The 15,901-nt window shown below is 50.0% G+C and overlaps 1 protein-coding gene across 1 annotated transcript in view; it reads right to left on the bottom strand.

Annotated features, from left to right (window-relative positions):
• Positions 1-2,752: 2,752 nt before the first annotated feature.
• Positions 2,753-15,901, bottom strand: part of LOC145340078 (uncharacterized) — a 14,545-nt gene continuing 1,396 nt past the window's right edge. The window contains exons 2-3 of the mRNA XM_080184501.1: positions 4,080-4,251; positions 2,753-3,032 (exon numbers count right to left, since the gene is read on the bottom strand). Coding sequence (XP_080040627.1) covers positions 2,778-3,032; positions 4,080-4,235 — 411 coding nt within the window. The 5' untranslated portion in view covers positions 4,236-4,251 and the 3' untranslated portion in view covers positions 2,753-2,777. The remainder of the gene's footprint in view (positions 3,033-4,079; positions 4,252-15,901) is intronic.

Here is a 15,901-nt window from a genome sequence, read left to right as displayed (position 1 = left end):
AGAACAGGCCCTTCGGCCCACGATGTTGCGCCGACCAGTTACAAAAACAATGACCCACTAGCCTATACCAATCCCTTTTCGTCCATAAACCTATCCAGAGATCTCTTAAACGCCCCCAAACTAGACGCATTTACAACTGCAGCAGGCAGGGCATTCCAATCCCTCACCACCCGCTGGGTAAAGAACCTACCCCTGACATCCGTCCTGTAGCTACCCCCCTTAATTTAAAGCCATGCCCCCTCGTGCTAGCTTTCTCCATCCGAGGAAAAAGGCTATCACTATCCACCCTATCTAAACCTCTAATCATCTTATATGTTTCAATAAGATCCCCTCTTAGCCGCCTTCTTTCCAACGAAAACAACCCTAAATCCCTCAGTCTCTCCTCATAGGACCTCCCCACCATACCAGGCACCATCCTAGTAAACCTCCTCTGCACCCTCTCCAACGCCTCCACATCCTTCTTGTAATGCGGGGACCAGAACTGCACACAGTACTCCAAGTGTGGCCGCACTAGAGTAGTGTACAGTTGCAACATTACACTGCGACTCCTAAATTCAATCCCCTACCAATAAACGCCAAGACACCGTACGCCTTCTTAACAACCTTATCTACTTGATTCCCAACTTTCAGGGATCTATGTACACACACACCTAGATCCCTCTGTTCATCCACACTATTCAAAGTCCTCACAATCTACCACACCTCCAATTTTGGTGTCATCAGCAAATTTACTAATCCACCCAACTATATCCTCATCCAGATCATTAATAAAAATTACAAACAACAGTGGCCCCAAAACAGATCCCTGAGGCACACCACTCAGATATCTGATATATATATATATATATATATCAGATATCTCCCTGAGAGAGAGAGGACTGAGAGACACCAGTCAGTGTACAGATATCTCCCTGAGAGAGAGAGGACTGAGAGACACCAGTCAGTGTACAGATATCTCCCTGAGAGAGAGAGAGGGGGACTGAGAGACACCAGTCAGGGTACAGATATCTCCCTGAGAGAGAGGGGACTGAGAGACACCAGTCAGTGTACAGATATCTCCCTGAGAGAGAGGGACTGAGAGACACCAGTCAGTGTACAGATATCTCCCTGAGAGAGAGAGAGGACTGAGAGACACCAGTCAGTGTACAGATATCTCCCTGAGAGAGAGAGGGGACTGAGAGACACCAGTCAGGGTACAGATATCTCCCTGAGAGAGAGAGGGGACTGAGAGACACCAGTCAGCGTACAGATATCTCCCTGAGAGAGAGAGAGGACTGAGAGACACCAGTCAGTGTACAGATATCTCCCTGAGAGAGAGAGGGGACTGAGAGACACCAGTCAGTGTACAGATATCTCCCTGAGAGAGAGAGAGGACTGAGAGACACCAGTCAGTGTACAGATATCTCCCTGAGAGAGAGAGGGGACTGAGAGACACCAGTCAGTGTACAGATATCTCCCTGAGAGAGAGAGAGGACTGAGAGACACCATTCAGTCTCCTGAGAAAGAGAGAGAGAGGAGTGAGGACACCAGTCAGTGTGCAGATATCTCCCTGAGAGTGAGAGCGAGAGGGGACTGAGAGACAGGGCAGGAGGTGGAGGGAGAAGAGGGTGAGGGGTGCAGAGGTGTGCACCGGCAGGTGTGGGTGGGGCAGCAGGAGGGAGAAGAGACGGCAAACATCAACTGCACTGCCCTCATCTACCTTCTTGGTCACCCCTTCAAAAAACTCAATCAAATTTGGGGGACATGATTTCCCACTCACAAAGCCATGCTGACTGTCCCTAATTGGTCCTTACATCTCTAAATGATTGAAACGTATAAGATGATTAGAGGTTTAGATAGGGTGGACAGTGATAGCCTTTTTCCTCGGATGGAGAAATCTAGCACGAGGGGGCATGGCTTTAAATTAAGGGGGGGTAGTTATAGGACGGATGTCAGGGGTAGGTTCTTTACCCAGAGGGTGGTGAGGGATTGGAATGCCCTGCCTGCTGCAGTTGTAAATGCGCCTAGTTTGGGGGCGTTTAAGAGATCCGTGGATAGGTTTATGGATGGAAAGGGTTTGGTTTAGGTTAGAGGGTCATTGTTTTTGTAACTGGTCGGTGCAACATCGTGGGCCGAAGGGCCTGTTCTGCGCTGTAATGTTCTATGTTCTATAAATGCCCGTAGATCCTGTCTCTCAAAAATCCCTTCCAACAATTTACCCACCGCAGACGTGAGGCTCACGGGCCTGGAGTTCCCGGGCTTTTCCCTGCAACACAACATTTGCCACCCTCCAATCTTCAGGCACCTCGCCTCAAGAGAGTGGGGGAATGACAGGGTTGGGTGGGTGGGGAGGGAGCTGGGGAAATGAAGTTGGGGGGTGGTGGGAGATGGCGGTGTGGGGGGGGGGGGGGGGTTGGAGAGAGAGAGAGACCAGACCGGAGAATCGTGTTCCATCCACATGGTTTAATATAAAATAATAATTTTTGCGTCCAAAAACTCCCGGCGGATCTGGGCTCCTCACCCGGGGTTGTAGGGGGGGGTAGGGGGGGGGGGGGGTTCCTCCGATCCTCGGTTGTGTCCTCGGCGACCGTGACCACCCCCTCCCCCCCAACCACTTTCTAAAAAAAAAAGTCAGTCAAAAACGGCGAGGTCAAGTATCCCATCCAGTCACGTTGGCGGCCATTTTGGCGGAGTTCAAAGGTCACGTCGCCCTTTAATTCTTCGCCTGGGGTAGGGGGGGGGCCAAGGGGGAGGGTGTGGGGGGGTGGTTGGGGGGTGGGGTGGGTGGTATTCTAAGCTCACACCTCCTTCCGTTGCAACAGGCACACGAGCAGCAGCAGGAGCCCAAGGGGGACGAAGACAGCCCAGGTCACCGCCAGCTGCTGCAGGCCACCCCGGTGACAGGACCGCAGGGCCGAGGTCCACGTCCGCCGCGCCAGGCCAGGCCGGGAGCGCCCCTCCTCCTCCTCCTCCTCCTCCTCCTCCTCGGACGAGGGCTCGGCTCTCGCACACAACCTGCCCAGGACCAGGGGCCGGATCTGAGAAACGCTCTCCTGAGGGTTAAAAGCAAAGAGAAAAAAAAAGAGGCGAGAGACATAGAACATAGAACATAGAACATTACAGCGCGGAACAGGCCCTTCGGCCCACGATGTTGCGCCGACCAGTCTTATTTTTAAAAAAAAACATTGACCCACTAATCTAAACCAATCCCTTCTCGTCCATAAACCTATCCACGGATCTCTTAAACGCCCCCAAACTAGGCGCATTTACAACTGCAGCAGGCAGGGCATTCCAGTCCCTCACCACCCTCTGGGTAAAGAACCTACCCCTGACATCTGTCCTATAACTACCCCCCCTTAATTTAAAGCCATGCCCCCTCGTGCTAGCTTTCTCCATCCGAGGAAAAGGGCTGTCACTGTCCACCCTATCTAAACCTCTAATCATCTTATATGTTTCTATAAGATCCCCTCTTAGCCGACATTTTTTTTTCCGCTCTTTTGGCAGGCGACAACATTAGGGTGCGGCCCAGCGGGTTTCGCCCCGCTGCCTCACAGCTCCTGGGACCCGGGTTCGATTCCCAGCTCGGGGAGGGTGGCGGGGGGGTGGGGGTCGCCGTCTGTGTGGCGTTCGCACATTCTCCCCGTGTCTGCGCGGGTTTCCTCCGGGTCCTCCCGTTTCCACCCACGGTCCAAAGATGTGCGGGTGAGGTGGCTTGGCCGCGCTAAATTGCCCCCCCTAGTGTCAGTGGGATTAGCTCGGGTCACGGGGGGGTTACGGGGATAGGGCCCTGGGTGGGTTTGTGGTCAGTGCAGACTCAATGGGCCAAATGGCCTCCTTCTGCAATGCAGGGAGTCCATCATTCTATGTTAATGTTACGTGAGGGTTTGATCTTTGCAACCACGTGATCAGTACCCCCCAATGTCCTCACCACCACACCACCCCCCCCGCCCCACCGCCCCTCCACCTCACATCACTGCCACTCAAAGTCAACCAGTAAGATCAGCTTGAGCTCTGGCAGTTGGAATGGTGCCACACCAATGCCCACCCATTCCACCCCCCACCCACCCACCCAACATGCAGGCCAGGGCGCTCTGCCTCACCTCAGCAATGGGCCTGCCCTCCTTCTGCGGGCTGAGGCGCAGGTTCCAGCGGTGAGGCCGATGGCGGTGCCGGGTGGAGTCGTCCTCGCTCTCCGTCGTGTCCTGCTTGACAACCTTGGGGCGCCGTCGCTTCTTGGAGCTGCTCCGGTGTAGCATCTCCGTCTCTCTCAACCTGTCGTCAGAGTTTTTGTGGGGTTGGGGGGGGTGGGGGGATGGGGTTAGCAGTCAAAATCAGTTTTCTCTCCTGGTTACAATCATTTACCAAGTGTGGGGCATCACTCTATCATTTACCAAGTGTGGGGCATCACTCTATCATTTACCAAGTGTGGGGCATCACTCTATCATTTACCAAGTGTGGGACAACACTCTATCATTTACCAAGTGTGGGGCATGACTCTATCATTTACCAAGTGTGGGACAACACTCTATCATTTACCAAGTGTGGGGCATGACTCTATCATTTACCAAGTGTGGGGCATGACTCTATCATTTACCAAGTGTGGGGCATGACTCTATCATTTACCAAGTGTGGGGCATGACTCTATCATTTACCAAGTGTGGGGCATGACTCTATCATTTACCAAGTGTGGGGCACCACTCTATCATTTACCAAGTGTGGGGCATCACTCTATCATTTACCAAGTGTGGGACAACACTCTATCATTTACCAAGTGTGGGGCATGACTCTATCATTTACCAAGTGTGGGACAACACTCTATCATTTACCAAGTGTGGGGCATGACTCTATCATTGACCAAGTCTGGGGCAACACTCTATCATTTACCAAGTGTGGGGCATGACTCTATCATTTACCAAGTGTGGGGCATGACTCTATCATTTACCAAGTGTGGGGCATGACTCTATCATTTACCAAGTGTGGGGCATGACTCTATCATTTACCAAGTGTGGGGCATGACTCTATCATTTACCAAGTGTGGGCCATGACTCTATCATTTACCAAGTGTGGGGCACCACTCTATCATTTACCAAGTGTGGGGCATGACTCTATCATTTACCAAGTGTGGGGCATGACTCTATCATTTACCAAGTGTGGGGCATCACTCTATCATTTACCAAGTGTGGGGCACCACTCTATCATTTACCAAGTGTGGGACAACACTCTATCATTTACCAAGTGTGGGGCATCACTCTATCATTTACCAAGTGTGGGGCATGACTCTATCATTTACCAAGTGTGGGGCATGACTCTATCATTTACCAAGTGTGGGGCATGACTCTATCATTTACCAAGTGTGGGGCATGACTCTATCATTTACCAAGTGTGGGGCATGACTCTATCATTTACCAAGTGTGGGGCACCACTCTATCATTTACCAAGTGTGGGTCATCACTCTATCATTTACCAAGTGTGGGGCATGACTCTATCATTGACCAAGTATGGGGCATGACTCTATCATTGACCAAGTGTGGGGCACCACTCTATCATTTACCAAGTGTGGGGCATGACTCTATCATTGACCAAGTGTGGGGCACCACTCTATCATTGACCAAGTGTGGGGCATCACTCTATCATTTACCAAGTGTGGGGCATGACTCTATCATTTACCAAGTGTGGGGCATGACTCTATCATTTACCAAGTGTGGGGCATGACTCTATCATTTATCAAGTGTGGGGCATGACTCTATCATTTACCAAGTGTGGGGCATGACTCTATCATTTACCAAGTGTGGGGCATCAATCTATCATTTACCAAGTGTGGGGCAACAATCCGTCTTTCATTTACCAAGTTTTGGAGTGTGGCGACTAGGGGATTTTTGCAGTAACTTCATTGCAATGTTAATGCAAGCTTTCCTGTGACACGATAAAATAAAGAAGTGTGTTGAGGTCACAGTCTATCATTTACCAAGTGTGGGGTCTCAGTCCGCCTATCATTTACCAAGTGTAGGGGGGGTCACAGTCAGTCTATCATTTACCAAGTACTGACTGTGGCGGCTAGGGGATTTTCACCATAACTTCATTGCAGTCTTAATGCATGCTTCCTTGTGGCACAAAAATATAAAGTGTGGGGTATCAGTCAGTCTATCATTTACCAAGTGTGGGGTCTCAGTCCGCATATCATTTACCGTGGGGTCTCAGTCCGCCTATCATTTACCAAGTGTGGGGGTCTCAGTCCGCCTATCATTTACCAAGTGTGGGGTCTCAGTCCGCCTATCATTTACCAAGTGTGGGGTCTCAGTCTGTCTATCATTTACCAAGTGCCAGAGTGTGGTGACTAAGGGATTTCCAGCGTAACCTCATTGCAGTATTAATGCAAGCCTACTTGTGACACAAATAATAAAAGTATAGGGTATCAGTCCATCTATCATTTACCAAGTGTGGGGTCCAAGTCCATCTATCATTTACCAAGTGCGGGGTCACAGTCAGTCTATCATTTACCAAGTATCAGAGTGTGGCGGTTAGGGGATTTTCACAGTAACTTCATTGCAGTCTTAATGCATGCTTCCTTGTGACACTAAAAAATAAAGAAGTGTGGGGTATCAGTCAGTCTATTATTTAACAAGTGCCAGAGTGTGGTGACTAAGGGATTTGCACAGTAACCTCATTGCAGCATTAATGCACGCCTCCTTGTGAAACTAAAAAATAAAGAAGTGTGGGGTATCAGTCCGTCTATCATTTAACAAGTGTGGTGTATCAGTCCGTCTATCATTTAACAAGTGTGGTGTATCAGTCCGTCTATCATTTACCAAGTGCCAGAGTGTGGTGACTAGGGGATTTCTACAGCAACCTCATTGAAATGTTAATGCAAGCCTACTTGTGACACAAATAATAAAAGTATAGGGTATCAGTCCGTCTGTCATTTACCAAGTGTGAGGTTTCAGTCCATCTGCCGCCATTCACCATCCCTATCTCCGATCTCCCATTGTAATCATCACAGAGACAGTCCTGGGGGTGCTGCCCAATCAATGTTATGGGGGGTGGGGGGGGGAGAGAAAGGGGAGACAGTCTGAGAGGGGCAGGGACACGAGGACCTCTGCCCTCGCCACCCGATTCACTCTTGCAATGACATGCGAGGCAAACACGGAGTACGGGGCCCTCTTCCCGCTCACCAGGCATCCGATCCACCCCCCCCTCCCAGACACCCGAAGACAGGTCTCCGTCCATCGTCAAGAGGGCACTGGCCTTCATCAGTCGGGGCATTGAGTTAGGCGTTGGGACGTTGTGATACAGTTGTGTAAGTCATTGGTAAGGCTGCACTTGGAGTATTGTCCAGTCTTGGTCACCCAAATGTTTGCTTACACTCCCACTGAAGACAGGGACGAGGAGGGTATTTCCTTCGAGGTGGGGGCAGGGGGCACCTACAGGATTCTGTCCCCCAGAGGCATCTGTGGGGGGGGGGGGGTCATAGAATCCCTACAGTTCAGGGATGCAAGGCCATTCAGCCCATCGAGGCTGTAGCAAGAACAACCCCACCCAGGTCTTATTCCCATAATCCACTTAATTGGCATTTTTTTTAATTCACTTCATTTTCTAATCCCTTCAAGGCCTCAACCACCCCCCCACCTCCCCCCCCCCCCCCCCCCCGGCCTCATCTCTGGAATCTCCTCCTACCCCGCCGGACCACCCTCTGAGATCTCTGCGCTCCTCCAATTTCGACCTCAGGATTTTGGTCGCTCTGCCATTGCTCCCCTGCGCCCTGGGGGAGGTAGCGAGGGGAGGGGGTGGAGATCTGGAACATCCCTCCAGCACCCCCCCCCCCCCCCCCGCCAGTCGGCACTTCCTTTCAAGTTAACGTGCGTGCGTGCGTGGACGGCTCAAACCCACCTGGTAGAATTCAAATTAGAATAAAAACCCAGGACGTACACAGCACTAATCCCATAATGGTGGCCGTGATTTTCAGTTTTTAAAAAAAAAACCCACCTGGTTCACCAATGTCCCAACTGAGGGCAAAGGGGGAAATCTGCCTTTCTTACCCAGTCTGATCCATATCTGAGCTCAGATGATCTCTCCCACCACCATTCCCACCGCCAGCACCCCCCCCACCAAAACCACATCCGTTCCCCCCACCAACACAACCCCACACAGAGCAACGTGGTTGACTCTTAGCTTGCTCCCTCTCTCTGAAATGGCCAAAGACCTGCACAACTTTGGGTTGGTAAGTTCCCCGACGACACGAAGGTCGGTGGAGTTGTGGATGGTCTGGGGGGATGTCAGAAGTTGCAGCGGGACATAGATAGGATGTAAGACTGGGTGGAGAAGTGGCAGATAGACTTCAACGCGGATAAGTGTGTGGTGATTCATTTTGGCAGGACCAATGGGATGAAGGAGTACAATATCAAGGGTAGTGCGGAAGATCAGAAGGATCTTGGGGTCCGGGTCCACAGGACTCTTAAATCGGCCTTGCAGGTGGAGGATGTGGTTAAGAAGGCGGATGGTGTACTGGCCTTCATCAATCGAGGGATTGAGTTTAGGAGTCGGGAGGTAATGCTGCAGCTTTATAAGACCCTGGTCAGACCCCACTTGGAGTACTGTGCTCAGTTCTGGTCGCCTCATTACAGGAAGGATGTGGAAGCTATTGAGAGGGTGCAGAGGAGATTTACAAGGATGTTGCCTGGATTGGGAGGCATGCCTTATGAAGATAGGTTGAGGGAGCTCGGTCTCTTCTCCCTGGAGAGACGAAGGTTGAGAGGTGACCTGATAGAGGTTTATAAGATGTTGAGAGGAATAGATAGGGTGGATTCTCAGAGGCTTTTTCCCAGGGCTGAAATGGTCGCTACGAGAGGACACAGGTTTAAGGTGCTGGGGAGTAGGTACAGAGGAGATGTCAGGGGGTAAGTTTTTCACTCAGAGGGTGGTGAGTGAGTGGAATCGGCTGCCATCGGTGGTGGTGGAGGCGAACTCGCTGGGGTCTTTTAAGAGACTCCTGGATGAGTACATGGGATTTAATGGGATTGGGGATTATAGGCCTGGTAGGTAGGGATATGATTGACGCAACTTGTGGGCCGAAGGGCCTGTTTGCGCTGTAGTTTTTCTATGTAACTCGAGGGAGAATGAGGGATGGGCACCAAATCTTGCAGGGTAATTTTTAAAGTTGAGGATACGTAAAGGTCATCTCCAGTGGTTCCCCCTCCCACGGGCCCTCAGTCACCATCACCCACCCCCCCCCCTCCCCAATTCACAGTAGACCACACACACAGAGGCTGCGCTGTACTGAGAAAAAAAACTATTTCTTTTTATTGGACTTAGTTACAACTTCTCTGCACTAGCACTCCAACTCTCTCCTACTCTCGATAAGTGTAGACGGCTGTCCAAACTCAAAGCTGTTCACTGAGGCACCTGTGTACGGGACAGAGAAGAGCGGGTTAACGTGGTCCATAAACCCAGGTGGTCACCCTTCAGAGACACGGCGAAGGGGGGGGGGGGGGCGCGGACCAAAAACCCCACTGGGTTCCATACAATTCCCCCCCGCAGTGCAGATGGAGGCCATTTGGCCCATCGAGCCTGCACCGACTCTCTGACACAGCATCCTTCCCCAGGCCCAACCTCCCACCCTAGCCCTGTAATCACATGGCCAATCTCTACCCCCACCCCCCGCCTCCTCCATCCTACAACCTGCACATCTTTGGACACTAAGGGACAATTTAGCACAGCCAATCCACCTAACCTGCACATCTTTGGACACTAAGGGACAATTTAGCATGGCCAATCCACCCTAACCTGTACATCTTTGGACGCTAAGGGACAATTTAGCATGGCCAATCCACCCTAACCTGTACATCTTTGGACGCTAAGGGACAATTTAGCACGGCCAATCCACCTAACCCGCACATCTTTGGACACTAAGGGACAATTTAGTATGGCCAATCCACCTAACCTGCACATCTTTGGACACTAAGGGACAATTTAGCATGGCCAATCCACCCTAACCTGTACATCTTTGGACACTAAGGGACAATTTAGCACGGCCAATCCACCATAACCTACACATCTTTGGACACTAAGGGACAATTTAGCACGGCCAATCCACCTAACCTGCACATCTTTGGACTGTGGGAGGAAACTGGAGCACCCGGAGGAAACCCACGCAGACACGGGGAGAACGTGCAGACTCCGCACAGACAGGGCTTCTCCAAAGCCAGGAATCGAACCCAGCTAACCACACTGTGCTGACTTGGCTACTGGACAATCGGGGCAGGGGCGTTGGTGAACAGAAATGCTGGGGGAACAGTAGCTCAAGTGATGCTTACATCCGAGTTAGGAGCAGGAGTGTTTCGGCCTCTCCGTCCCCTCAAGCCTACCCCACCCATTTGATAATATCGGGGCTGATCTGATTGTAAACCTCCCCCCACAGTCCTGCCTAATCCCCACCCCCCACCCCCCCCCCCCCCCAAACTGATAACCTTTCTCCCCATCCCCTTGATAATCAAGAATCTATCTCACTCTACCTTAAATATATTCAGGGACTGTGCCTTCACTGCCTTTCGTGGGAGAGAGCTCCAGAGACTCAGCACCCTCTGTGAGAAAATGTTTCTCCCCATTTCCATTTTCAATGAGCCCCCTCCTTTATTCTTAATCAATAACCCTGCCCCCCCCCCCCCCCCCAGCTCCCCCCACACCCAGTTCTAAGATTCTCCCACAAGCGGACACATCCTCTCCACATCCACCCTAACAAGATCCCGCCTCAGGATCTTAAAGGTTTGGATCAAGTCATCTCTCGTTCCTCCAAACTCCAGCAGATACAAGCCTGGCCTGTCCCGACCCTTTCCCAGTAAAACAACCCACCCATTCCGGGAGTTAGTCTGGTCAAACTTCTCGGAACTGCTTCCAACACATTTACATATTTCCTTACATAAGAAGACCAGTACTGTCCTCAGTACTCCAGATGTGGTCTCACCAATACTGTCCACAGTATTCCAGATGTGGTCTCACCAATACTGTCCACAGTATTCCAGATGTGGTCTCACCAATACTGTCCTCAATGCTCCAAATGTGGTCTCACCAATACTGTCCACAGTATTCCACATGTGGTCTCACCAATACTGTCCACAATACTCCAGATGTGGCCTCACCAATACTGTTCACAATATTCCAGATGTGGTCTCACCAATACTGTCCACAGTACTCCAGATGTGGCCTCACCAATACTGTTCACAGTACTCCAGATGTGGTCTCACCAATACTGTTCACAATACTCAAGATGTGGTCTCACCAATACTGTCCACAATACTCCAGATGTGGTCTCACCAATACTGTCCACAACACTCCAGATGTGGTCTCACCAATACTGTCCACAGTACTCCAGATGTGGTCTCACCAATACTGTCCACAGTATTCCAGATGTGGTCTCACCAATACTGTCCACAACACTCCAGATGTGGTCTCACCAATACTGTCCACAGTATTCCAGATGTGGTCTCACCAATACTGTCCACAACACTCCAGATGTGGCCTCACCAATACTGTCCACAGTATTCCAGATGTGGTCTCACCAATACTGTCCACAGTATTCCAGATGTGGTCTCACCAATACTGTCCACAGTATTCCAGATGTGGTCTCACCAATACTGTCCACAACACTCCAGATGTGGCCTCACCAATACTGTCCACAGTATTCCAGATGTGGTCTCACCAATACTGTCCACAACACTCCAGATGTGGCCTCACCAATACTGTCCACAATACTCCAGATGTCGCCTCACCAATACTGTCCACAATACTCCAGATGTGGCCTCACCAATACTGTCCACAGTACTCCAGATGTGGTGTCACCAATACTGTCCACAGTATTCCAGATGTGGTCTCACCAATACTGTCCACAACACTCCAGATGTGGTCTCACCAATACTGTCCACAACACTCCAGATGTGGTCTCACCAATACTGTCCACAACACTCCAGATGTGGTCTCACCAATACTGTCCACAACACTCCAGATGTGGTCTCACCAACACTGTCCACAATACTCCAGATGTGGCCTCACCAATACTGTCCACAATACTCCAGATGTGGCCTCACCAATACTGTCCACAATACTCCAGATGTGGTCTCACCAATACTGTCCACAGTATTCCAGGTGTGGTCTCACCAATACTGTCCACAATACTCCAGATGTGGTCTCACCAATACTGTCCACAGTACTCCAGATGTGGTGTCACCAATACTGTCCACAGTATTCCAGATGTGGTCTCACCAATACTGTCCACAACACTCCAGATGTGGTCTCACCGATACTGTCCACAGAATTCCAGATGTGGTCTCACCAATACTGTCCACAGTATTCCAGATGTGGTCTCACCAATACTGTCCACAACACTCCAGATGTGGTGTCACCAATACTGTCCACAGTATTCCAGATGTGGCCTCACCAATACTGTCCACAACACTCCAGATGTGGCCTCACCAATAATGTCCACAGTATTCCAGATGTGGTCTCACCAATACTGTCCACAGTATTCCAGGTGTGGTCTCACCAATACTGTCCACAACACTCCAGATGTGGTCTCACCAATACTGTCCACAATACTCCAGATGTGGCCTCACCAATAATGTCCACAACACTCCAGATGTGGTCTCACCAATACTGTCCACAGTATTCCAGATGTGGTCTCACCAATACTGTCCACAGTACTCCAGATGTGGTCTCACCAATACTGTCCACAGTATTCCAGATGTGGTCTCACCAATACTGTCCACAGAATTCCAGATGTGGTCTCACCAATACTGTCCACAGTATTCCAGATGTGGTCTCACCAATACTGTCCACAACACTCCAGATGTGGTGTCACCAATACTGTCCACAGTATTCCAGATGTGGCCTCACCAATACTGTCCACAACACTCCAGATGTGGCCTCACCAATAATGTCCACAGTATTCCAGATGTGGTCTCACCAATACTGTCCACAGTATTCCAGGTGTGGTCTCACCAATACTGTCCACAACACTCCAGATGTGGTCTCACCAATACTGTCCACAATACTCCAGATGTGGCCTCACCAATAATGTCCACAACACTCCAGATGTGGTCTCACCAATACTGTCCACAGTATTCCAGATGTGGTCTCACCAATACTGTCCACAGTACTCCAGATGTGGTCTCACCAATACTGTCCACAGTATTCCAGATGTGGTCTCACCAATACTGTCCACAGTACTCCAGATGTGGTCTCACCAATACTGTCCACAGTATTCCAGATGTGGTCTCACCAATACTGTCCACAGTATTCCAGATGTGGTCTCACCAATGCTGTCCACAGTATTCCAGATGTGGTCTCACCAATACTGTCCACAGTACTCCAGATGTGGTCTCACCAATACTGTCCACAGTATTCCAGATGTGGTCTCACCAATACTGTCCACAGTATTCCAGATGTGGTCTCACCAATACTGTCCACAGTATTCCAGATATGGTCTCACCAATACTGTCCACAACACTCCGGATGTGGTCTCACCAATACTGTCCACAGTATTCCAGATGTGGTCTCACCAATACTGTCCACAACACTCCGGATGTGGTCTCACCAATACTGTCCACAGTATTCCAGATGTGGTCTCACCAATACTGTCCACAGTATTCCAGATGTGGTCTCACCAATACTGTCCACAATACTCCAGATGTGGTCTCACCAATACTGTCCACAACACTCCAGATGTGGTCTCACCAACACTGTCCACAATACTCCAGATGTGGCCTCACCAATACTGTCCACAACACTCCAGATGTGGTCTCACCAATGCTGTCCACAGTATTCCAGATGTGGTCTCACCAATACTGTCCACAGTACTCCAGATGTGGTCTCACCAATACTGTCCACAGTATTCCAGATGTGGTCTCACCAATACTGTCCACAGTATTCCAGATGTGGTCTCACCAATACTGTCCACAGTATTCCAGATATGGTCTCACCAATACTGTCCACAACACTCCGGATGTGGTCTCACCAATACTGTCCACAGTATTCCAGATGTGGTCTCACCAATACTGTCCACAACACTCCGGATGTGGTCTCACCAATACTGTCCACAGTATTCCAGATGTGGTCTCACCAATACTGTCCACAGTATTCCAGATGTGGTCTCACCAATACTGTCCACAATACTCCAGATGTGGTCTCACCAATACTGTCCACAACACTCCAGATGTGGTCTCACCAACACTGTCCACAATACTCCAGATGTGGCCTCACCAATACTGTCCACAACACTCCAGATGTGGTCTCACCAATACTGTCCACAACACTCCAGATGTGGTCTCACCAATACTGTCCACAACACTCCAGATGTGGTCTCACCAATACTGTCCACAATACTCCAGATGTGGTCTCACCAATACTGTCCACAATACTCCAGATGTGGTCTCACCAATACTGTCCACAACACTCCAGATGTGGTCTCACCAATACTGTCCACAATACTCCAGATGTGATCTCACCAATACTGTCCACAATACTCCAGGTGTGGTCTCACCATGGCCCTATACAAATGAAGAATAACCTCCCTACTTTTGAAATGAATTCCCCTCCCGATAAACAGTAACATTCCATTTACTTTCCCAATTACTGGCTGCACCTGCATACTTGTGGTTCATGCACTAGGACACCCAGGTCCCTCTGCACCTCCCAGCTCTGCAATCATTTGCCATTGAGATTAATAGCTTGTTTTTTAAATTCTTCCTGCCAAAGTGGACAATTTCACATCTGCCCACATCATAGCCTGTTTGCCGGATCTTGTTCCAATCACTTGACCTATCCATCTCTTTGTAGCCTCCTTCTGTCCTCGTCACACGTTCCAATTTGTCTTTGTGTCATCAGCCAATTCAGCACCGTGGACAGTGGGTCTGTCCCTTGGAATGTGTCGCTCGTCGGAATGTATCTATCCTGTGTGATCTGAAATGCCAACTCAAACATCTGAGAGGGCATCTCTCTACTGACTTGTCCATTAAACTAATTTGCCAGTTCACATCAGCTAGCTCTGAAACCACGTCCCCACAAATGCCCCTAGAATGGTCCTGGACCTTGGCGAGACCACATTTGGAATATTGTGTTCAGTTCTGGTCACCTCACTACAAGAAGGATGTGGAAGCATCGGAGAGAGTGCAGAGGAGATTTACCAGGATGCTGCCTGGTTTGGAGGGTAGGTCTGATGAGGAAAGGTTGAGGGAGCTGGGGTTTTTCTCTTTAGAGTGGAGGAGGATGAGGGGTGACTTAACAGAGGTTTATAAGATGATGAGAGGGATCGATAGAGTGGACATGCAGAGACTATTTCCTCGGGTGGATGTAGCTGTTACTAGGGGGCATAACTATAAGGTTCGTGGTGGGAGATATAGGAGGGATGACTGAGGTAGGTTCTTTACACAGAGAGTGGTTGGGGTGTGGAATGGACTGCCTGCTGTGATAGTGGAGTCGGACACTTTAGGAACTTTCAGGCGGTTATTGGACAGGCACATGGAGCACACCAGAATGATAGGGAGTGGGATAGCTTGATCTTGGGTTTGGACATAGCTCGGCACAACATTGAGGGCCGAAGGGCCTGTACTGTTCTATGTTTCTATGGTAGTCTTAGACCCACTTTTCTCTCCATCAAACTGGAGGTAAATTTCAATCATATTATGTTTTGTTACCCATGAAATCGTGAATAAACACCATCTCTCGCTGCTGGCCAATAAATGTATCTAGCGTTGCCTGTTCCCTGCTCGTCACCAAAACGTATAACTCTGAGAAACTGTTCTGAAGGAAAGGTCCATCGATCCCACGTCGAGGCTACATTTGCCCCTCCGTCCGTTCTACAGTCAGACACCAGCTCCTCCCTCACAAACAAGAATTGATCGAGAGCTTCGAGTTTCGAGGTGCCCAGATCACCAGCAAC

Source organism: Carcharhinus amblyrhynchos, unplaced genomic scaffold, assembly GCF_965287045.1.
Source record: "Carcharhinus amblyrhynchos unplaced genomic scaffold, sCarAmb.v2.hapA scaffold_762, whole genome shotgun sequence".
NCBI lineage: Eukaryota > Metazoa > Chordata > Chondrichthyes > Carcharhiniformes > Carcharhinidae > Carcharhinus > Carcharhinus amblyrhynchos.
The sequence above is the reverse complement of the archived record's forward strand: the minus strand, read 5'-3'. Positions and strand labels throughout refer to the sequence as shown.